At 43.3% G+C, this 25568-nt stretch overlaps 1 protein-coding gene across 3 annotated transcripts in view; it reads left to right on the forward strand.

Annotated features, from left to right (window-relative positions):
• LOC126183905 (AMP deaminase 2) overlaps nucleotides 1-25568 on the forward strand; it is a 450522-nt gene that overhangs the window by 200211 nt on the left and 224743 nt on the right. For all 3 annotated transcript variants that reach the window (XM_049926251.1, XM_049926258.1, XM_049926265.1), the window contains exon 2: nucleotides 14346-14556. In XM_049926251.1, the coding sequence (XP_049782208.1) occupies nucleotides 14346-14556 (211 nt within the window). The remainder of the gene's footprint in view (nucleotides 1-14345; nucleotides 14557-25568) is intronic.

Below are 25568 nucleotides of genomic sequence, written 5' to 3' on the forward strand. Positions count from 1 at the left end.
AACCAATGAGGAATAGGTGACAGTGACAGTACAGATGACTGCAGGGTGAATTTCGTACAATGTAGTATTTATCTGCAGGACGTTAGGACGTATATAGGCGGTGCATTTTGCCTTCCTAGGTGCAGCAGCGTGGAAAGACCATGCCATTAAACAGTCGAAGATTGACAGTTATTTCGTTTGTCGCGAATAGTCTATATCCATCTCTCTCTCTCTCTCTCTCTCTCTCTCTCTCTCTCTCTCTCTCTCTCTTTTCGACCACTGGAGTAAAGTTTGGCTCTGTTGATCGCTCAATATTACGGAATAAAAACGTCATCTTTGCGTTAAGGGAAGTACATAAGGTGATGTGGATATAAAATGTCAATTTTTATTTTTATGGAAAATTGTTATTTGAGGTTTTCTCTTTACTTTGATATATGCTTCGTTGATTTTGGAGGATTTTAAGTATATTTAATTTCTTTCGAAATAATTTGCTGCACAAGTAATTTCTACAGATTCAATGAGCAATTTCTCAGTTACGACAAGATAATGGGTAACGGTTTACTCTTAGAAGGCGATGGTTTATGTTGATTTATAGTAAACATCCTGCTGCAGAGGTTGGCTACATTGGTTGTTGTGATATCACTTCCTGTTTGTGGTATAATACACGGTATCATCCACCTTTCGTAAGGCGCACTGCACTTTTTGTTTGTATATTTGGACTTATTGCTCATTGAGCTGTTTTTCTCTCTTTTAATATGACTCTACCATAAGGAATGAAGATTAGATGGGTTGATCACATTACTAATGAGGAGGTATTGAATAGAATTGGGGAGAAGAGGAGCTTGTGGCACAACTTGACTAGAAGAATGGATCGGTTGGTAGGACATGTTCTGAGACATCGAGGGATCACCGGGTTAGTATTGGAGGGCAACGTGGAGGGTAAAAATCGTAGAGGGAGACAAAGAGATGAATACACTAAGCAGATTCAGAAGGATGTAGGCTGCAGTTGGTACTGGGAGATGAAGAAGCTTGCACAGGATAGAGTAGCATGGAGAGCTGCATCAAACCAGACTCAGGACTGAAGACCACAACAACAACACCATAAGGAATATTCAAGAAGAGAAGAAGTAAGGGAAATAAAGTCTACAGGTACTGTCCTGTTAGAAGTTTACATCCAGAGAATGAGGTTAGGGCAAGCAACACTGAACAAAGTTCTTCACCGCCAAGTGCTTCCAAGAAGCAGCTTGTAAACATTAATAGTGTGTACACTGAAACCACTGCCATTGATAGCAGTTTAATATTAGGTTTCAGTGTACTAAGAACAATGATTACTCAAACTGCATGCTGCAATTTGTGTGGAGGAGAGAGAGTAATATCTGGAAATGTCTTCAAAACAAACGGTTTAGTTCTTAGTTTGGAAGTCTTGTTAGAGTTGTGTGAGTAAGAAAGAATTTTGGACATCCGAAAAATGTAAAAACAATAACCTTTTTGAGACAAACGTCAGATGTTTCTGTTGGGCCGTGTTGCATTGATAAAGGCCAAAAGGGCTGGGAATACTTTGGATGCTCATATGAACTGTCATGCCCCCCCCCCCCCCCCCCTCTACAAATGTTTCATAATAGACTGATGCTTAAGGGTAAACAGTAAGAGTAATTGTAGAAGAAACAATGAAATGATCGATGGGCATTGTTGGCCGCCGTCTGCAAGTCTTATTTCAGTCGACGCAACATTGGGCGACTTGCGTGCAGGTGATGATGAGGACAAAACCACACCCAGTCCACCAGCGGAGAAAATCTCCAACCCAGCCGGGAACCAAACCCGGGCCCGCTGCATGTGAGGCAAGCACGCTACCATGCAGCTAAGCAAGCGGACATTGCAAAAGAATCAATGAAATCTATAACAGTGGAAGCAACTGAAGAAAATGATGGTAACAACGACATTTACGTAGCATTTGACGGATCGAGGCAGGAAAGGTGCCATCACTCCAAAAATTTTTGTGCAGCTGCCCTAAGTATTGGTACTGGGGAGGTGCTTGATGTTGAAGTATTGACAAAATATTGTCATAGATGCACAAAAGTGGGTACCAATACTGAAAAGAAAAAAAAATTGCGTGAACTCAGCTGTCAGAAAACATATGAGGGATCCAGTGGAAGAATGGAAAGTGCCTCAGCTGTGAAGATCTTTCGCCGCTCTCAAGAACAACGTGCTAAATTCATTGGTGATAGTGATTCCAGTTTTTTCAACTCAATAAGCGACAACAGGCCCTATGATGACCTAACACGGCAAAAGCTAGGATGTGTCCTGTCATGTGCAGGGACGAGTGGGTACCCTACAGGGTGAAATCAGGCGGAACTTCTAACAAAAAAGCTTGAAGATGGCAAGACTATTAGAGGACGTTTGACTTACAAAACGAACAATCAGCTAAGTGAATACTAGGCCAAGCTGTTAGAAGGGATACAAACAACCTGGAAGGAATGAGAAAAGCAGTATGGGCAACGTTTTTGCAAACGACGTCAAGTGATGAGAAGCTACTACACTACCTTCAATTGACTGGTGTAAATACCACATAGCTGAGGCAGCAGAAACCGAATATACCCTTATAAACACAGTTCCTGAATCTGTTGGAGCAGTAATAAAGCCACTGTATAGAGAACTAGCACATCCAGATCTTCTGAAGCAATGCTTCACTGGAGAAACTCAAAATGCAAAAGTAAATGAGCCTTTCAATGTTTTATGGACCAAGGTGCGCAAAAACCTATTTGTGGGCTTGAAAACTCTGAAGATTTTGATCACTGATGCTGTGATGTAAATGCAGACTTAAGCAATTCGGAATTAAATCTGGCCGTAATACAGAAGCACTCCTACAAGAACTGGATAGAGAGCGAGTCTCCGAGGCAGAAATTGTGGTCATAAATAAAAGACAAATAACAAGATCCCACAGACAGACAGACACACACACACACACACACACACACACACACACACACACACACACACACACACACACACACAGAGAGAGAGAGAGAGAGAGAGAGAGAGAGAGAGAGAGAGAGAGACTGCATCTGGTTGTTAATAAAGAAGATAAAGATTACAAAGATGTAGTGTTTCAGACTGGCTCTTCATTCTGTAGTGACTTTCCCTTCACTTCAACTTTCAAGTGAGATTTCTGACAAATTACTTTTTTTGGAAGTATTTCACACTATCTCAGAAACTACTTAAGATAAAGCAATGAAATTTTTATTTCTCATTGATAGCGGTGTTTATCTGGACCTACAATGGTAGAGATGACACAGTTTGATCATAAAAATATTTTTTAAAAAATTGACATAATTTTAAGATCTTCATTTTAATCGTTCATATCTTGACACCTACCCAAGTTAGGTATTTGATATTATATGAGTGAGTGTATAAGATGTGGATCTCCATCCTAGCTAAGTTTGATTGTTACCTTGGATGGTTCCTGATACAACGGAGTATAAATACGTTAAATTTAACATTATCAGCATATGATATTGATACCCCCCTCTAAGACATCTATCAGTGTGCTGCTAAAAGATAGTAAGCGTGATGGTGTACTGGTTCTCGACGAAGACAATCTTGCAGCAGAAGCAACTACTACTACTACTACTACTACTACTACTACTATTTTTTTTTCGAACTTCCAGCATTTTCAAATCATCGTAACATAGTCGAAAAGGGCATTTCCGAATGTGTCAAAAATGTGCAATGAACAGTTACAGTACGTACATACAGTTACCTGTATGCATTGTAACTGCCATTTTCGAGTATGTTACGACGATTTGAAAGTGGGTCTCGGCCCGAACCCAATCATCGAGTGAATAAAAAGTAAAAAATTCACAGCTTTGAACTGGTTTTTCGTTCTACTGGTATATATTTTTCCCTGAGGGCAACACTCAATGTCGGAATGACTATCTGATAGTTACTCAGTGGAAGGTGGAGATCTTCCGTAAAGAATGGAAAACTCGAGTGTAGCGTCCAGTTGATACCGCACTATTTAATGACTGACGGGTGTTCGAAGCTGTGGTTACCAGTTTTGTTTTGTAAAGTACGGATCACTATTCACCGCCGGAGAAGAATCTGTTCCACAGCCGCACGCTTCTTGCACAGAGATTATCATGCAGTTCCAGATCACATTTTGTGTATCTTTTAAGGAGTATTCTGAAGTATTTTGGGAAGGGAGATAATCATATACTTCACGGACTTCTTGCCGCTAAGTGGACTTTGTTTTGAAGTTAAGCGTTTACCTGAGACAGGAAGGATTATTGGGCATATAAGAAATGCAGCCTGAAGGCTATACAGAGATGCAAAGATGTGTGAAGTGCTATAGATTACTAAGCGCTGGACGGGGTAATCCGTAAAGTTGTGGCGGGAATAGAGAAGTATAAATGTGCGTCAGACTGGCCAACAAGTTGTTATACCATGTCTGTGATTGTAAAACGAAACAACGAAATTACGTAGCTGATTTCTCGCAATTCATACGAAATATGCTAGATTACCGCAACAACTTGTTCAGCTCCGATCAAGTCCCACAAGTGAGATATTCAGTACTGTGCAGTAATGCCAAACGATTTATATAATGTACAAAAGACGGTTCACAATTCTGTTGTACGAACTACAGTAAAGTTGATAAAAGTTATGGCTCCCCTTAACGTCAGTGGGGTAACCTGTTCAGAACCAGTGCCAGATACTTCACGAAGTCTTCTCGCCCTTCCGACATGACTTCCGAAAAGGCCACGGCCGATTTCCTTTCCCGCCCCGAGCTTTACTTTGTCTAACGACGTCGTTGTCGACGAAACTTTTTGTTTTGTGTCTTTCTCCCGCATTGGCGCATGGTTGACATGGTTATAAACTGACGTGGCATGGTTAATTGAAGGGATGACCAGATGCCCTTCCTGTCGCCATCTCGTTCCCCTCCCCCCACCCCCAGGGATGGAATGTTTGTATCCCAAGTGTCTGCGTATAGTGTTATTCGTGTGAAAGTGAGCGAAAGTTTTCTAGATGTTTACGAATCGTTTAACGGAGGTGGGACGTAGGTACCAGCACGAGAATGTGGGAAACAGCCTAAAAACGACATCCAGGCTGTCCGGCGCACCGACCCCCGTCGGTAATCCGCCGGACGGACTCCATCCGCGGCTGACGCACCTCCCCATCTGTAAGCGGCGCTTTAACACTCAACTCTATCCAGGCGGGTCGTCGTTATGAAACGTGAAATATGTATCTTCCTTCCTTTTTCCATCGTGGCGCCGCTCTCGAGAATTCAGAGATGAAAGTTAGGAAGAGGACGAACAGGTATAGACTTGTGTATTTCACGGTAAGCTCCCTGACAAAAAAAAAAAAAAAATTGTGAAACACACAGAAGGGATGAGGAAACAAAATGAACCTTTGAGTTGCGAAGGTATGTGATGTTCTTTTGGTAATTACAAAATCGACTCAAATTAATAAAGAATTTGGCAGTATGAGCCCGCAAATCATTATGACGTTGAATCGCCTCTGGCCTGGTTGTAAGCGATTTTTGTGGTATGAAGAGCATCATAGCATCATAAAGACGTTGTATCCTCGCCTGAGGCAGGCTGGCCCACAGTTACTGGTGCTTTGTATTCTAGATACTAGCCATGGGACGGAGTTGATGCCAGAGCGGAGCCCACATATTTTCTGTCGGGGGCAGGTCTGGTTATATTGCTAGCCACGGAAGTACGTCAGTATCGCGCAGACAGTTAATAGGGACCCGAGATATGAGTGGACGAGCTCTGTCCTATTGAAAAGCGGCACCACGATCCAATGAGGTAACAAATGAAGACACAGGATGTCTGAGGCGTAGCGTTGTGCCATCTGAGTTCCGTCAGTCGCTACCAGCCGTGACCTGAAGTCATACCAGATGGCTGCATCACACCTTGGAACCAGCAACAACAATTAAAAGTTGGCACCTCTCCGTAGGTCGCCTCCATACTCGTCGCGATGGTCATCCGGGGCAGAACAGAAACGCGTTTCATCCGCATACAGTGCGACGCCATTCATCAGTAGTCCACGCTTGCCCACGGTGCCGCTTAGAACGCAGACGTTTGTGTTAACGGCAGTCTATGCACGGTCTATGCTCTGCTCCTAGTCTCGCACCAGTCGGCGGAATGTTGCAGGGAGTCCATGGCAGGTGCAAATATATGAAGGGGTTGCGGTGTGCTTGGCGCACAATACGGCGACCCTCCGGTGTGCTGCTCAGATGTGGTCGACCGGAACCTCGACGAGTATCCGTTCTCTCATGTTCCCATGCAGTCTAATATCGGGCTACTGAAACATGGCAATGCCCCACGTGTCTGAATTTTGCACAGTTGTACCAGATGACCAAATGCAAAGGTACAAGGATGCCTTATTCAAACTGTCAGGTGCTGATAACATGTACGCGTGAGAGACAGAGTTATGTCCGTGTCCTTCATAGTGTTCACTCAACATCTGACGCTGTTTATGTTCCTTATGTACCCTACAAGGCTTAGTAACAATACTAAACACGAACAACATTAATGCACTCTGATGGTCGTTGTGTCTGTCACAGAGAACTAAGACATTAATTATCTACATACCCCCGAAAGAGGTGTACGTGTACGAAGTTACGTCGACGTCGCACCAAGTCTTCTGGGTGTTCGCATTTTAGTCAGACGGTCGCACTGTGAACACTATCACCTGAGCATGCAATTGACAACAACTTCAGCTGCGCACTGGCCGTCTCTAGTAAAACAGACTTGTTTGATGTTCCATGGACGTATATTTTTTCTTACAGCTACCAAATGAAGATACCCATGTCGTTGCCGTTCTCCGACATAGGTATTCTCGTATGTTATAGTTTCACTATGGACAGAACTGCAGCTCAAATGGAAGATGACAGAGCTGGGAAAAGGTCACAGCCTTCTTGAAAGAATGAACTGCACGGCTTTCGTCATCACATGATCATGATTTAAGTAAACATAAATCAGAACTAGTATGTCCAAAAAAATATTCGAAAGATAAAAACTTCTTGTTCGTTGTTACAGCCGGTCACATCATGTTCTCTCTCGTGTGTATTATGAAAATTTCCCAAAGCCTATTAAAAAAAAGTATTTCTGTATTGTTTTGAATTAGTCGTTTATCCGAAGTAAGAAATCTAGGAATCAGATTATCTCATTTTATAGTGATAGATAATCTTCATAGCGTGTGTCGAGCTCAACAGCCTCTTCTTACGAACACAACAATATACACTTTGCCGCTGTAAGGCTTATTACAGAAGAAACTCAGTCCGAACAGGCCTTGAAGTCCCAACGGTACCGACCGACCGCCGTGTCGTCTACAGCCCGGAGGCGTCACTGGATACGGATATGGAAGTCCATGTGGTCAGAGCATCACTTTCCCGGGCGTTGTCAGTTTTCATGACCGGAGCCGCTACTTCTCAGTCAAGTAGCTCCTCAATTGGCCTTACAAGGGATGAGTGCACCCCACTTGCCAACAGCGTTCGGCAGACCTGGACTGTGACCGTAGTGCTACCCAAGGCCTAAGCACTTAACTTCAGGATGTCAAATGAAACACTTTTCAGCCGTCTATTTTCCAAACTTATTTTATTTGGCTACCAGTTTTGACGATTTACTACGCCATCTTCAGGCCCCTGACCGACGTGTAGGAAGATTCCTGGTCAAAACAGGCTATATCGATCACTCTAACAATAGAGTCTCGCAACCATCTCTGTAAAGATGGACATACAGAGCGGTGAACTTCCGTGATCTGATGTGAACTTGTGATGCTACTGCAGTAAGCCCTTTGGGCTTCGTACGGAAGAGTTATTGCTAAAGCCGACACATTGGCGCTATCTAATGTGTGGAATAAGTACAGCAGGGTCTCTGATGATTCAACAGCCAAACAGTGGGACTTGCTGGCTAGGTAAGAGCGCTAATGCACATTCCCGATTTAGCTATGTTGGACGAGAGTGCGTGCTAAACAAGACGGTAACTATAGTCTGATTAAAATTACTTAACAGTTGAGACATGACGCGTTGGAGCTAGTTTCGTCCAATCAAAACGCTCGACGTCAGGCCCGAACCGTTCGCCGTTGCCATACTGCCACAACAACTGGTCATTTCACTTCGAATGACTTGTTCGGCATTCTTTCTTGGTGCGTTTGGGTCTCGAAACATGGATCTGACAATTTTACTTCGTATTTCATCCTGCGTGATAGCCCCCCCCTCTTATATATATATATATATATATATATATATATATATATATATATATATATATATATATATATATATATATATAACGATGCTGGTGAAATACATGCGTTTCATGCACAGCACTAACTAAACCCTGCTGGGTACTTCCGCACAAGACGCGGTTCAGCGTCACATATTCGGTTATCATAATCACAGAGATCGGCTTACGTTAGATAAGCTTCGCACGACATTGCGTAAAACCGAGTTTTTGAACGCTACAAGTCATCGTTGCGGCTGGGTGGTCTCAGTCGAAAACCTAACTTGGCTCAGTGTTGTAATTTAACGCGGAATGGTTAGCGTACTATCCTACCATTTTGAAGGTTGTCGGTTCGAAGGACGTCAAATGACGTGAAATCTTTATTTCTGAATCTAATGTAAAGAGATTATCATTTTATTCAATTAATTGGTTTAAATGTATTTTTTTAAATTATAGACTGCAGAGATCAGTCGTCCTTTTTAAATTTTTTAAAAATTTTATTGTGCAGATCTAGATTTCGGCTAGAAGCAAGCCATTCTCAGTGCACTATTATTTTCGCTCAATGCGTGTAATGCCTGTTGGTCGGGCTTCATCCACAGTTCATTGAATACTATTGTATAATTTACAAGTCAATTTAACAGTCGCTGAGTGCAACAGCTTTCTGAATGGAAGATAACCTGATGTAATTTTTTTATTAATAATACTGCATCACATTAATTTCATCATCGTATTTACTTTTTTATTTGCTCTTATTTTTCGTCTGGATATTACCTGTGTCATCTATAATCTGCAACCAAGTGCCAATCAGGACTGCGTATCGGTTGGTACCGCGGCAGTTCCTGTAGTCAGTGTGAGGATAGTTTCAGATAGTCAATGATAGCAAGAAATTACATTTTGCTTTTAGCGCTGAAACCGAGCTACTTATGTTTTCAGTTTGCCCGGAGAGGTTAGCTTTGACAGCCTTGAACAATGCGTTTGTGATTTTAGTTCTGCCGCAGATTGCTGACAAACGCTTTCTCGGATACATTGCACATCACGAGATTGTGATTAGCTTAGGACATGAGTTTAAATTCAGGGCTACGAAACGCATCGTCTGCCGGAGTTCAGTCTTTGGTCACTTAAAATCAGTTGTCGACATAGCATCTCGTATTTCCGACATACCTCGCGGCGGCCGCTTCCAACACTGCTCCGCGTTATAAATTAACAGCGTTTGTTAAGTGACTTCCCGTGTTTCCTAACAAGTAATTTTAAACGGACTGTTTTAACAAAACTTACTTTTTTAGCTTGCGGTATATATTGGAATTTTTGTGGCGTGCCGTGCCTGTAACAGTTAAGTAAATATCAGCCTAGTGTAGCATTCACCCCCTAATGACGACGATATTGACGGACGTTAATCTGTGACCTAAGGGTGCGCATGTCGCTTTTGGAAAAAGTATTAAGACAAAAATCCTGCTGCAGTTTTTCTGTGAACTAAACGGTGTGTTGTACTCTTTGTGATCAGTTCTCGAATATAATGAGAGGAGAAGAAGAACAAAAAAAAGTGTCTTCAACGGTATATGTACTGATACTCTCTACTGTAGCTGCTTGGATCACCCTTAACAGAGAGTAAGCGTCCGGCCCTTTTAGTTCTAAGTGCAATAACCAGATAGTATGAGCTAACGCCAGTCTGTGCGCCTAGCGAATGCACCAGCGGAGTAACTGATTTGAGAGTGAGGGCACAATCTCTATAACGTGAAGACTAAATGTTGTCTGATACTGTCGGTTATTTTGGTAACTACGCCAGACCAGTATCGTATTAATAGTCAAATAGTCATGTTACTGTTCAACATAATCTTAGCCTATTCGTAAGCACTAAAGAGCACATACATAGCGGATTAGTACGAACAGCTGACCTTAACAGGCCTGAATAGTTATCTATTGTTAGTCGGTCAACTTTGACAATCATCTTTTTGTTTCAATGCGGTGGTTACGAACTTTTTTTTTTACAGTGTAACTGTTCATATTTTTCGTCTGCCTCCGTAGCTGAGTGATCAGTGTGGCTGACTGTCATGCGGAGGATTCGGGTTAGATTCCCGGTTTAGATTAGATTAGATTTACTTTCATTCCAATTGATCCGTAGTGAGGAGGTCCTCCAGGATGTGGAACATATCAGAAAAACAACAATACATGACAAATATTTACAACTAAAACAAATAAGCTAATGTACCATTCCACAGGTCCCAAGTGGAATGATAGTCATTTTTTAATGAACACTAAGAGTCATTTTACAAATACTAATGCACTGAATTTAAAATAAAAGTTTTTTATTTATTTATAAGGTAATAAACATGTAATACAACTACTGAAATACTTATTTACAATGAACACATTACTGCACTGAAATGGTGCAAAAGTTAGATTATACTTACACACAACCACACACACACACACACACACACACACACACACACACACACACAGGCACACAAATTTTCAGTGAACACATTACTGCACTGAAATTGTGCAGAAGTTATGTTGTACTTATATACAAATCAGTTGGTTTTACTAAGAAATTCATCAATGGAATAGAAGGAGTTGGCCACCAATAAATCCTTTAGGCTTCTCTTAAACTGAATTTCATTGGCTGTTAAGCTTTTTATGGCTGCTGGCAAGTTATTGAAAATGTGTGTTCCTGAATAATGCACACCTTTTTGTACGAGACTAAGTGACTTTAAATCCTTGTGAAGATTATTCTTATTTCTAGTATTGATTCCATGAATTGAGCTGTTGGTTTGAAAAAGTGATATATTTTTAATGACAAATTTCATTAAGGAATAAATATATTGGGAAGCTGTAGTTAGTATCCCTAGTTCCCTAAACAGGCTTCTGCAGGATGTTCTTGAGTTCACACCACATATAATTCTTACTGCACGTTTTTGTGCCCGGAAAACTTTAGCTTGGCTTGATGAATTACCCCAAAAAATAATCCCATATGACATTATGGAATGAAAGTAAGCATAGTATGCCAGCTTTTTCATTTTTATATCCCCTATGTCTGACAAAATTCGCATTGCAAACAGAGATTTGTTAAGACGCTTCAGCAGTTCTGTGGTGTGCTCCTCCCAGTTGAATTTATTATCAAGCTGTAATCCCAAGAATTTAACACTGTCCACTTCTATCTTCTTGTCATCGTATGTTAGACATATACTCTTGGGACACCCCTTACAAGTTCTGAACTGCATGTAGTGTGTTTTTTCAAAGTTTAGTGACAAAGAATTGGCTAGGAACCAGTGATTAATGTCCACAAATATTTTATTGGCTGATCTTTCTAAGACTACACTTGATTTGCTATTTATTGCAATGTTTGTATCATCGGCAAACAAAACAAACTTGGCATCTGGTAATGTTACTGATGAAAGGTCATTGATATACACAAGGACTGCCAAGGATTTTTGCTTGATGGGAGGATTGGAGCAGGGTACACTGAGCTTCGTGATTCCAGTTGAGGAGCTGCCTGATCGAGTAGTAGTGGGTCCAGGTCACTAAAACTAACAACGACCGGGAGAGCGGTTTGCCGACCCCACGGCCTTTCGTACTGCATCCAGTGACGTCAATGACAGAGGATGATGCAGTGGTCGGTCGGTACCACCGGGCCCGTCAGGGTCTGTGGCCACAGTTTACGTTTTTACGTTCATATTTTACTTGTGAGCCTTCCAGTAACCCTCTTACCACAATTCTTCCTCGTTGGAGCTTAGCTTTAACGTCCGTGGAGGGACACACCTAGTCCGTTCAAGTATCGGACTTGTTTCCTAGTAGTAATCCGTGAAACGCTCAGATTAAATATAGACAATCAAACTGCTACAGCCACGGCAACTGTTGTGATAGATGTGTGGTATTTGTAGGCATTATAAGCGAATTACATATGAAATAACTAACCTCTGTGGCTGGGATAGCCATGTTCTTTGTTTACTTTTGTATTCTTACTCTAGTGCCGAAACACTTTCAACAGTATCACATTACTTCATGTTTTAGTCTTCAGTCCGACGACTGGTTTAATGCAGCTCTCTTTGCTTGTCCATCATGTTGCAAATCTCTTCATTTCTGCTTGACTGCTGCGCTGCAACCTACATCCATTCGAACCTGCTACTGTAGTCAAGCCGTGGCCTCCCTGTACAATTTTTACCCTCAGACTCTTTTGCATTCCCAAATTTACGATTCCATAATATCTCAGGGTGTGTCGTATCAACCGTGTCCTTCTTTGTGGTGCGACAAGTGATAAATTTCTTTCTTCTCCAATTCGATTGAGTACCTCCTTATCAGTAATGAAACCGACCTCTCGTAATCATCAGCATTTTCAGGTAGCGCCACATTTCAAAAACTTATATTCTCTTCTTGTCGGAGAACTATTCACTTCCGCAAAAAGGTACACTCCACGTAAGTACCTTCAGGATAGAACACTTAAATTTATATTCAGTGTTAACGGATTTCTGTTTTTCAGTGTTAACAGATTTCTGCTCTTGAGAAATGGTTCTCTTGCTGTTACCAGGCTACATCTTCATCTGTACATCGGTCACTACTACTTATTTTGCTGCCCTACTTTCAGTATCTCGTTTCCTAAACTAATTACCTCAGTATCGCCTACTTTGACTTAATTGCACTGCCCTTGTTTCATTATTATGGCCTCCGAAAGAAAAAAGAAAGGCATTCTTCGATCGGCTTAATCGTTCGGGAGGAAGATACGTCTGTTTCCAGTGAGGTAAGCCTATCACAATATGCTAGAATAGAATAACGTAATAATGTTTATCGAGACGTTTACCTACTGCTCGACATGTCACTGCCGTCGGTGTGTGGTGTTGAGTACAGCGTGTATCTTTCAGCTACCTTAAACTGTCCCAGAGGGGCGGGCCGGAGTGGCCGAGCGGTTCTAGGCGCTACAGTCTGGAACCGCGCGACCGCCACGGTCACAGGTTCGAATCCTGCTTCGGGCATGGAAGTGTGTGATGTCCCTAGGTTAGTTAGGTTTAAGTAGTTCTAAGTTCTAGGGGACTGATGACCACAGCAGTTAAGTCCCATAGTGCTCAGAGCCATTTGAACCATTTCGTCCCAGACGCGAAACCGTTTATGGATAACGTCACAACGTGGAATTTCACGTTGCACAACATTCCGTATCTGAAAGACTGAAATACACAAGTTACACTTCTTTTTCTTGGACGGGTTCGTAGGCGTTGAGATGAAAATGATGAAACCCATCAGAATGAGATTTTCACTCTGCAGCGGAGTGTGCGCTGATATGAAACTTCCTGGCAGATTAAAACTGTGTGCCCGACCGAGACTCGAACTCGGGACCTTTGCCTTTCGCGGGCATGTGCTATACCATCTGAGTTACCGAAGCACGGCTCACGCCCGGTACCCACAGCTTTACTTCTGCCAGTATCTCGTCTCCTACCTTCCAAACTTTACAGAAGCTCTCCTGCGAAACTTGCAGAACAGAGTTCGAGTCTCGGTCGGGCACACAGTTTTAATCTGCCAGGAAGTTTCATATCAGCGCACACTCCGCTGCAGAGTGAAAATCTCATTCTGGAAACATCCCCCAAGCTGTGGCTAAGCCATGTCTCCGCAATATCCTTTCTTTCAGGAGTGCTAGTTCTGCAAGTTTCGCAGGAGAGCTTCTGTAAAGTTTGGAAGGTAGGAGACGAGATACTGGCAGAAGTAAAGCTGTGGGTACCGGGCGTGAGTCGTGCTTCGGTAGCTCAGATGGTAGAGCACTTGCCCGCGAAAGGCAAAGGTCCCGAGTTCGAGTCTCGGTCGGGCACACAGTTTTAATCTGCCAGGAAGCTTCGATGAAACCCATATGTGGTGGGTTTTATGTGATAACTTACATCCTATGAATATATGCTGTTTCAGAGCACCAGGACATTATTTGTCGAAAACGCGTCGTTAATGGCACAGGTTGTTATAACTGTCAATGACGTATCAGCTGTTAAAGCCTTCACGACGCATCACGACACACTCACGCGTAAAAGTTCATGCAGTGGAGTAGATAGAGGCACGGGGTTAAGATGTCAGAGTTCGCTGGTACGCGTTCTGTTATCTCCGAACTGTTTTATTGGCCTCGGCGGTTTCTGAAAGGTTACTGAGGTGGCGCGGCGCGCGTTGTTGCAGGTAGCGAGAGTCCGACGACGTACGCGGGTCCGCCGCAGTTCTCGCGGCCGGCGCTCGTGCTGGACATCCCGGCCCCGGCGGACGGCACCGCGCCCAACACCGCCTCCAGCATGGAGCTGCCCAACGAGATCTCGGCGCCCTACGAGGTGCCGCAGTTTCCCATCGAGCAGCTCGAGAAGAAGCTGGCCATGCAGCGCCAGATCACCAGCAGGTGAGTCGCCATGACGAAAGTCGAATATACTTCAATTCCGCAAGTGCCGTAAAATCGATTTTCTCGCATAACTTACGCTACCGAGGACTCAATTTGAGAGCTGCTGTTGCAGACAGCACTACTAAACCACAGGAAACTGATACAATAAATGACTGAACCGTCCAGTGAAAATTTAAAGGAAAGAGCCTGACTCCTGCGAAACTCATAGTCTTTCGAATATAAACTTTGGGGGAACACGCGTGCGTTGTCCCTAAAGTTATGGAAGATCTTGACAATGTCAAGAAGATCGACGAATAGTTTCCCCCAAAGAAAACTCTGAACAACACATAATGACCGTCAAATGAAACCCTCTCCCTCAGAAACACTAACGTTACGTTCAGCCACAAAAAGTGACATGTGGCGAAGAATACGTATTACATGACAAACATCGCAGTTCATAAATAGAAATAAACTCTTTGTTATGGTGGCAGCTAAAACATTCATTTTGAGCCACGGTTCGTTGTGAGGCACCGAACACCATCTTTACTATATGTAAACCAGCTTACAAATGTATTCTGATTTTTAAAAATGAATCTGTTTATTATAAAGTTTACAATTTTTATAAAGTTCGCCATTTGTGCAGACAAACGTAGTGTTAAACTTCCTGGCAGATTAAAACTGTGTGCCGGACCGAGACTTGAACTCGGGACCTTCGCCTTTCGCGGGCAAGTGCTTTACCAATTCGCCCGCGAAAGACAAAGGTCCCGAGTTCGAGTCTCGGTCAGGCACACAGTTTGCCAGGAAGTTTCATATCAGCGCACACTCGCTGCAGAGTGAAAATCTGATTCTGGAAACGTAATGTTGATGATTTTATGCATATCTTCCACTTGTCTAATAAAGATGAGTTTCTATATATGAAATATTTTTAGAATTTGTTTCTATGCTTAGATACAAATAGTTTCTTATGATGTTTAATGCTGCAGGGCACAACGATAATGGTTCGCGGTAGTTAGCCAGTATGATTCAATTAACACGGTTTCGATACAGGCATGGTCAAATACATATTTCTCTAAATGAAGGTGTTTTGTTAATAGGCGGAACAGGTGGTGGTGGTGGTGGTGGTGGTGGTGGTGGTGGTGGTGGTGGTGACGACGATGCAATCAAAAATAGTCATGCAGTCAAGCAGAGCCATATTGTAGGTCTCCGGCAGACACGTCTTCCTTTTTCAAACCTTCATGAGTGTTCAAATGACCCCGCTGCAGTGTACGACAATTCAGCGAGCAAACTCTCTTGCTGACAAGCCTTCTTATCGCAAAGCGATAATGCCAGTGTACACAAGCGGCATTACCCCAATGACAGGGCGCTGTTCTGAACTCCACCGAGATTGCGGAGGCACTAGGCATCTATTACAAACGTGGCCTGCCTATTTTGTCTTGAACCGAAGTGCAGGTTAAGTTCCGTAGTCTGTTGTATTGTGTGCCTGAAGATGAAAACGTCGTTTAGTGCATTGACTGTTGTCACTGAAAGTGAAAGTGTGATGTGAAATAAGTGCAAAAGACTTAAATCATCAGGCTGATACTGTCGTTGCAGCAGTTATTACCGATAGAATGTAATTCTCGATGTTCGGAGGCGCATTTGTTAAGAGTATTCTTTGCAAAAATGCGATATCCTTGTTCTAGTAACGACCCGACAACCAGTTTTAACATGTCACATTTCTTTAGTACAGCACACACACCGCCGAGAGCGAAAAAATTCTGTCCAAGTTTGTAATGATTTGTATCTGTAGCGACTGGTAATTGGACGACGAATCCCGAACACTGGGCGTGTAGTGGAAGCGTTTGGAGATGTTCAAATGTCTGTATTCTTCAGTGTCAGCTTTTACTGGTTTATCGACTCTTGAAGTTCTTCGTTGAATTCGTGCTATTGTGCTACCAATGTGGCACTGCTAACGGATCGACTCACTGCTTTAAGTTGTCGCTTGTTTGCCTCGACACTCCGCAGGCTTAAGTCGAGCTCTCGACTGTGTCCTTCCTCCGCAGCTGCGCACGATTTACTCGTTTTGTAGCTCACCGGTCCCACGCGCAGTTCGGACTTCTCACATATGTTCATCGTTGTACATATGCTCTAAATAGTACAGTGATGTTACCTCGAATTCTTTGTGTTGTATCAGATATAAACGGTACTTTTGGAGCACATTTACACTGACTTCTGTGGTTTTAAACGTAGTTAGGTGTGTCAAATTTTAAGACAAACAAATTTATAGTTCCCGTCCTGGTCAGTTGTTTTAGATTTGCCAAAATGTCCCTGAATTACTTTAGGTGGCAAAGACCGCTATTTAATGCATTCTTCAACTATTGCTCAGCCACTGGTATTTTAGACGTTCACAGAACTTGGAATGTCTTATAACTTGAAGGACAACTGCCTTTGCGGGCGTATTAACTTCTCCAGCTCAAACAGAAAGTTACGAATTACGGAATGTACGATAAAATAAGGGCTCCTGCCCCATATCGAAATTTTCATATGGTTATGTAGACTGCAATGTATCTGCGAGCACTGCAAACCTCATTCTGAAAAAAACGTTATTAGGGAGCCTCTTTTTCCCCATTATCTGTTCGATAAAGCAGTCAACAACCCGAAGGAGTCTCTTTTCTGAAGGTGTTGGGCATTTTTCTTACTTCGACATTTGAAGTGACATTACGAACCAGGTACAGGGGGACCTTCAGTCTAACCTGGATATCGAACCATGGTGCAGTTCGGAATTTTTCGCATTAAAAAACATTACCAAGTGTGAAAGAATCGATGACAGATAAAAAGGTTAGAAATGACGGGGAATCGAACCCCAGGCCTTTGGATGTTAGATACGACTGACCGCCGAACGGAGTGCGATATTCTACGACGGTCTGCCTTACCCCAGCAACGCAGTGCGTAGGAGGAGCAAATAGGAATACTGTAGATAGTGTATGTCGTCATTTAAAGCTTTCAAAGACTTTTACGGACGAAATTTTGTCAGTTGTCGATGATCGTTAGATTATTCGAAGCATTCGTTTCTCTTGGCTTTTTTTTTCCGAGATGAGCTACATGTTCCCCATTTTGATACTGCATGTAAATATAGTGACCGTCATAATTACTGTGTGAATAGCTTCTATTCTGAAGTTCCTAAATCTACAAGCATCTATCACTCTACAGAACATGAGATTTTCTCTACCTCTACGTAAACAGGAAGGTGGACCACTTAAGTATTCTGAAATGAAACTTTCGTTAAACATGGACTGCTTCACAGCCTTGTAGTGGTGGTACATTACTTGTATCACACTCATATTTGGGCAAAAAACGCGCCATGTGTGAAGTAGGACGCTGTCATTTTGACGATTCTTCTTCAGCTTTTTTGTTAATTTTTGCTGTTATGATAGGCGGCACATTGGTTATCGTACGCCGAAGGCTGAAGGCGGTCATAAGTCCCACAACTACGTGTGGTATGCTGTTCTCTTATCTGCCAATGTTAGGACATAAATCACGCGCTTATCAAGGAAGAACAGTGTGCATCCGCTTGGCTTCAGAAAACATCAATTCTTGCACATGTACGAGTATTCATCTTTGTGTTTTATGAAAAATGCTCGTATTGTTATATCTAACTATATTCTGCTTATAACAATTTGGTTTTCACCGCAAACAAAAATTCTTGGTTGCCGGTTCTTTATAGAACATTGTTAATCAAGATTGTGTAACTAAAAAAAACTACAAATTAAATTTTTCCTATCTTTTTGCATTTTAAATTTCACGTGGATGCTCATAGAATAAGCAACTTTGTTTAAAAATGTGAATAATCCACCTAGGACCGAATGCAGCTACAGCCACGTAAGACCGAATCCCTGTATCCCCCCCCCCTCCCAAACACATAGAGCGAGCAAGCACGCTACCACATAGCCACAGTACTTGTCGGAAAAATACAACTCTATTTTAGCATATTAAAAGCGATTTTCTCGAGAACTTTTGAGAGTTGAATCGAACTGCTTTAAGAGGGGCAATTTGAGTTTTGAGCTTCATGTACAATAAATATAAAAAATTACAAAAATGCGATTGTTGTGTGGTCCCCTTGTTAGAGAAAAACCGGCAGTGTTGTCACATGTGGAGGCACAATTCTATTGTACGTCGGCTAAGTTTGATTCAAAATTAATAAACTTTCTGGGTTCATCTCACGTATAGGGTACGGCATACGAAGCCTTGAGCCTGTTTAAGTACATCGAAACGCGCTCTCATCTTCCTACTGTACGCTTTTGTGAAGACAAGGCAAGAGCCACAGTAAAATTTAACCGCTGTCAATTCCCTCGCTTAACTTTGATCGAGGTCGGTGCATCAGAATTTTGCGTTAACAGAGTTATATGCCGACTTTGCCGTAGTTAATGTTTAATCGAGGATGGTGCACTCGGCAGTCTTACGTCAGATCTGAGCAAGGAGCTAAAAATGAATATGGAAGAACTGCTAGGACTTCTTCCGAGTAAAGATTGCTCTTACTACCACCTCTCCAAGAAACGCATGCCAGCAGTTTACTGTGCAGCTTGTAACAAGCCTGTAAGCGGCGAACATAAAACTAAGGTGTGTGTTGATTGCCCCTAAGACTGACCCGTCTAATGTCATCTTTATATATACAAACTGTGATTGGTATTACTAAGTAATTTTTTCCCTAAATGACAATTTGCACACAATATGTTCCTCGTTTTCATATCACAATATAAACATATGTAGGATTGCTTGAAAACCGCATTTGTACAGTAGACATTCATGTATTTACAGGCTACAAGCTAGTAATAAGCTTTTAACTATAATACGTCATGATCCCTTGAAAGACCCACATGTACATGTTACGTGTCGTTAGTATTTAGCATAGGTAAAGAGGCGGTAGTGTTGCAGGGGCAACAGAGGTAGGGACCTAGAAAACACTATTGATGTCGTGAGTGAGGAGTCAAAGGCGAAACAGCGGTGCCATATAAATTCGTGTAATGTCATCGTTGCTCGGCGGCATAATCGGCATCTTTATCTGAGGCACAGTGTGCCCTATCTCAAGGACTTGTTGCGGGATGAACTCGGAAGCAAATGGATATTTCCGGTAAGAGATTCGCAAGGCGTTGCACGTAAAATTAAGGACACTGGAACACGGTTAGGAAGACGAGGATGATACTATAAAGTCAATTGCATTTTTGTCTTACCGTAGGGCCGGCCGAAGTGGCCGTGCGGTTAAAGGCGCTGCAGTCTGGAACCGCAGGACCGCTACGGTCGCAGGTTCGAATCCTGCCTCGGGCATGGATGTTTGTGATGTCCTTAGGTTAGTTAGGTTTAACTAGTTCTAAGTTCTAGGGGACTAATGACCTCAGCAGTTGAGTCCCATAGTGCTCAGAGCCATTTTTTTCTTACCGTAGGTGCTCTTTCCTCGAAGATGCTCCGGATTTTCCACCCTCCTATGAAGACAGTTGCCTCAGTCGTTTATGTGAAGAACGACTTGTTGTTTAGAAAGCTGCGTATGTAGCGGATTCGTTGTGAGAGTTGATAAAACAAGATGAATTCTTCATGAGAGATGCATCGGACATTAACAGTACACCCGCTTACTGCAACTTTTCATGCTTTGTCATCATTTTTCTGTGCCTTCACAGGAGGAGGACATCGTAAGAAAATGTATTGTTCGCAGGCGGACGAAGACACAGAATTACAGTGTCCGTAGTTTATAAAATTCACGTGCAGCTTTGGAGGCGGCTGCAGAAGCGGTGCTCAATGTATTGACCCGTATTTGACAAGAAACAGCCCTCAGACGTTAGTTAGAGCTGTCAGTTACATGGACCAGTGGTTCTTTTTATTTACGCGTAACACCACAAACGTGTGTTGTCGTTTCTGTAGCCTTCCAAAATGAGGAAGCGCTTTTGAAATAATCTATTTCGCACCTGGCTGGAAAACGGTCAGTCAGTTTCTGTTATTGAAATGTTTAAAATCTTGCCATCTACGGAAAAGAGCCGCACCGTTATTCGTGCTGAAATTAGTGGGAGTGTTAACACAAACTGCGTAGCTGCGTCTGTTTACGCACTTCCAGCAGAGCTATTCTGGGCGTGCGGTGACGGCGCTTATTACACGAGCTGGCCAGTGTCGGGTGGGCGCGCCTGCCGCTGCGGTCCCAGCCGCATTCCACGTGCTGTTGTTTGTTTACCACCGCAACGCAGTCGCCGCTGTAACGAGGACAGCTCGCTGAATAAACAGGCGGTCCAGTGCGCAGGCGCGGCCGTGCTCAGCGGACAACGTGCGCGTCGTGGGCTCTGTGAACGCCTTCTCTGTTCTCGGCGGCGATAGCGGCGGTTACGCGCCATTCCGGCTTTCTAATTGTATATTGTAGGAGGACTAGGTCGTAAGCGAGTGTTTGAACTCGTGACACTTGCTGACGATCAGATCACATGCTAGAGGTCAAACACGGTACTTTGAATTAATTCATGTAAAGATGACGATACATTCAGCTACTCTACAGTTAGGACTGGCAACTTCTTTTCGCGCTGCAAGTCGCCTGAATAAATTTTGGCTTACTGGGAATCTCGGTGTAGACGGTGCGCAACGAATATGAAATGGAGTGCTACTATGTTACTCCCCTATGGGATAAGTATTTTCTTCACAAATATTAGCAAAACTAAGTCATCCTGTACAGAGCGCTAAGCAGTGTACCGCCCTGTCGATTAACTACGTAAAATACTGTTGGTTCTACCAAGGCGAAATGAGGAAATTAGTTTGATCGATATGTATGATGTAAGTTTAATATTTTACCTTGTTTCCTCTAGTTGGGACAAGTGTTGAGTGAATTAGGTTAACCACGGTGAAATATTATTAAGGTCATTGAACATACCATGTAGATTGGTGTTATTTTTGTACCACCAATATATTTAAACTATAGTCATGACATCTAACACTGTAAGCTGTTGTTTGATTTATTTATTAACCAGCAACCTACAAAGGTTCGCAGGAATAGCACTAAGTACACCACCGACTATAGATTTTAACCAAAAACCTTCCTCATAATTGTCTCTAATAACGAAAACCATATCAAAATCCCTACAACAGTTTTTGAAGTTAGTCCGCACATACAGACGAAAAAATGCGGTGGGCAGAGCTTTAAATTATAATACACAGGGTGAGTCAGATGCTCCTACTTATGAGTTTTATGTAAGCTAGAACGCCCTCAAGATTTTCATTCATTCGTTCGGAGATCACTTTTGCACAGTTTCTTGAATAATACGCAAACTACGGCCTCTAGCGAGAACGTATCCTAGTACAAAATTTAACTACATTAAATTTCCTATAAAAAGGTCCTGCTCATTTGTTCTGTAGGACCAATAATTCGCGCAAAGCGAGGGAGAGAGTATGAAAATCTAGCTCGTGGTTTTTGATGGCATTGTGGCTTGCATAAAGCCATAAGTAGGGGCAGCCGAATCGCCCTGAGACCGGTTTCGGTCAAAAAACGTTATACGGTATCTGTTGCATAAGATCATGCATACAATAAAATTTCTGGTGAAAAGAATGTTTGAAAATTGTAGTAAAGACACAAGCAGTACTTCCATATTTTTGTTAACACATAAATACGTGAAAAAAGTCTAAAATACTATATTTATAATTAATGTTTAGTCATGAAGAGGTAGATGCATGGAGTGTGTATCACAGACAACTATCCGAGTGGCACACAAAATGCACCTGCTTCTGCATTACCAAACATTATTTCGTAGCTGAAAGTTGGTGACCCATCACAGGATACTCTTAACAATGTGTCTCCACTTTTCTGAGTCTCCTGCATGTACGACCATCTCGGCGATCATCCCTGCAATCTATTCTCTTCTAATTTGCTTTGAGTGATATCATCCTGTCGTCCAACTATATGACCAAGTAACTGCAGGATTTGCTGGAAACAAATACTGGACAATTTCTTCTCCACCCTGAGTTCTTGAATTGATCTGCTGGTTCGTTTGCCCACCCATGATATTCTCAGCAACATGCTATACGATCACGTCTCAAGAGCATCGATTCCTTTACTATTCCCTTCAGTTATTGTCCACGTTTCAGTCCCGTAAAGGAAAACTGGAAACACCAGAGATTTCAACACTCTGTTAGGGCTAGATCTTTCCAAATCACTGTCACCTTCGATGCAGCATCCCTACCCTATGTTTTAAGTAAATATTACATTTTTGGCATAAATATGTAACTTCCGTTGTTAACTATTGCTTGTTTTTTAATTACAACATCCTGTTTAATGGCGTTTGTCCGAAACTGGTTGCACATTAAAAAATAAATAGAGCATTTCTACAGTTTATCAAACCTATAGAAAGCAATCACATAAATCGCTTAAGCTGATTTTCTGTTTAATGTGTCGTACAACAAGAGAGGTGAAGACTCGTTGAATCACATGCCATGCAGGAGGCTGAGTATGGACACCCCGACCATACCAATTATAGCATTGTGTAGTTTTCCAGATAGTGTGTGCACTAGAATGTGCCGTTGTGTGACTGTGACATGTGAAACAACGTTGTGAATGAAATCTTGTATTACAGACTGCTTTTAAAAAAGTTCGCGTTTTAAAATTTTTTCTGATAGGGTTTTCAGAGCTCGTTTTCCGGAACAACTAAAAAATTATACTGAGTTGACAAAAGTCATGGGATACCGCTTAATGTCGAATTGGACCTCCTTTTGCCCGGCGTACTGCATCAACTGTATGGACTAGCACAATGGACTCGCAGACTCGCATACGGGAGGACGACGGTTCAATCTCACGTCCGGCCATCCTGATATAGGTTTTCCGTGATTTCCCTAAATCGCTCCAGGCAAATGCCGGGTCGGTTCTTTTGAAAGGGCATGGCCGTCTTCCTTCCCTAATCCGATGAGACCCATGACCTCGCTGTCTGGTCTCCTCCCCCAAAACAACCCAACAAACTGTATGGTATCAACAAGTCGTTCGAAGTCCCCTGTAGAAAGATTGAGCTACGCTGCCTCTATAGCCATCCACAATTGCAAAAGACCCCCTGCGGGTCGGGGGGCTAGAATGGCTCCGTGGTATTCCTGCTTGACATAAGAGGCGACTAAAAGGAGTCTCACATGTTTCGGCCTTTATGTGATGGACCCTGTAGGGTTTGACCTCCATTTTTCAAAATTTTCCCGAAGAGCGAGCCAGATGGGGAAGGGCACCTTACATGGTGCATCATGTCCATCATGCACTGAGACCTATCACATCCATCGTCGACGTGGATCTGCATTTCTGCTCATTCTTCAACTGTTGGGCAAGGTCACCCTCCTGGGTGCGTATTTTTCCATCAACTGTGCAGTATCGTTTTCTACGCTGACGATGATAATGGACTTGTTTGCTCCGTTACACCTGATGTCCAGCACGGTAGCTAGTCTGTTGTGGTGGGGCCCACATGTACTCTGTTAGTTGTAGCTCCCTGACCACACAGCGATCGCTCTGCTGGTGCCTGCGCCATTAACTCCCCACGTATGCCAAGGAGTAGATGGCCGTCACCCTGGGGCATCAGGACTCCCTGCAGTGGCTATCCTGCCAGGTGGTCTTTGCTGCGGCTTGGTGGCGCCCGAGGAGAGGACCCTGGCCAGAGTGGGTGGCATCAGGGCAGATGACTCGCTGGTGGTCAAACACCAGCAGTCTCTAAGCGTTCACGAGCTCAATTCAATGCACAGAGGTACAACCCCAAATCGTTCCCCTCCCTGGCTACACCATGGGAGGAACATCAAGCTAACAATGGCAGCGGCTCTTATTCACTCTGGTACCTTGTATATTCGAGAGCTGATGGGGAATCTTACATGACGACTAAGCCTCAGTTTTTTGTTGAGCATTTAGAGGACGGGTTTGGGGAGGTGGAGGCCTTGTCCAAAATGAGATCTAGGTCAGTCTTGATCAAAACAGCATCCTCTGCCCAGTCATGGGCGTTACTCGCTTGTAACAAGCTGGGGGATGTTTCTGTAACCATCATGCCCCATAAGAGCTTAAATATGGTCCAGGGTATCATATTTCACAGGGACATTCTTTTGCATTCTGCCGATGAGCTGCGCGCTAATTTAAAGTGACGAGGTGTACATTTCGTTCAGCGTGTCCACCGGGATCTGGGGGATAGTCAGGTTGCCACCGGTGCCTTCATCTTGGCCTTCGAGGGTGATACATTACCCGAGAAGGTTAAGATGATCGTCTACTATTGTGATGTAAAGCCCCATATCCCTTCCCCAATGCGGTGCTTTAAATGCTGGAAGTTCGGCCGTATGTCTTCCCGCTGTACTTCCAGTGTCGGATGTAGAGATTGCGGATGCACACATCCCATCTGTGTCAATTGCGGAGAGCACCATTCGCCTTGCTCGCCTGACTGCAGAATTCTCCAGAAAGAAAGGAAAATCATGGAGTACAAGAACCTGGACCAACTGACCTACACTAAGGCTAAGAGGAAATTTGAACGCCTACATCCTGTATATATGACATCATCTTACGCCGCCCCTACAACAGTGCTAGCCCCATCAGCTCGGCCAACCCCAGTCACTTCTCAGAGCCGGAAGACTACACCTGCCCCCTTGGTGGTTGGGGCACTTCCCTCCCTGTTGCTCCTTCACCACCTACTTCAGGAGCAACACTACCCCAACTGTCGGGGATATCAGTCCCCACTTCTGAGCCGGAGAAGCGTAAGTCGTCTTCGGTTCTTCTCGCTAAGAAGGGGTCCATTGGGTCACTCCCTGCCCAGGTTTCTGCTAGTGGGAAAAAGATAACACCCACCAGTGGCTGAAGAGCCCAAAAGCAGCTGGTCGTAGGGCTTCACGCTCTTCCTCAGCCCCGGAGACTGAATCAGTGAAGTCCTCCGAGCCAGGGAAACCCAAGAAACAGCGAGAGAAATCCAAAAAGAAGGTCCCCAAAACCAAGTGAATTGCGGTGGCACCCACACCACCGCCAACTACAAGCTCTGCATCTGTGGATCAGGTGGAGATTTTGGCGTCCATTGAGGACCTAGATCTTGCCGGACCCTCAGACACAA

Source organism: Schistocerca cancellata, chromosome 1 (assembly GCF_023864275.1).
Source record: "Schistocerca cancellata isolate TAMUIC-IGC-003103 chromosome 1, iqSchCanc2.1, whole genome shotgun sequence".
Lineage (NCBI taxonomy): Eukaryota > Metazoa > Arthropoda > Insecta > Orthoptera > Acrididae > Schistocerca > Schistocerca cancellata.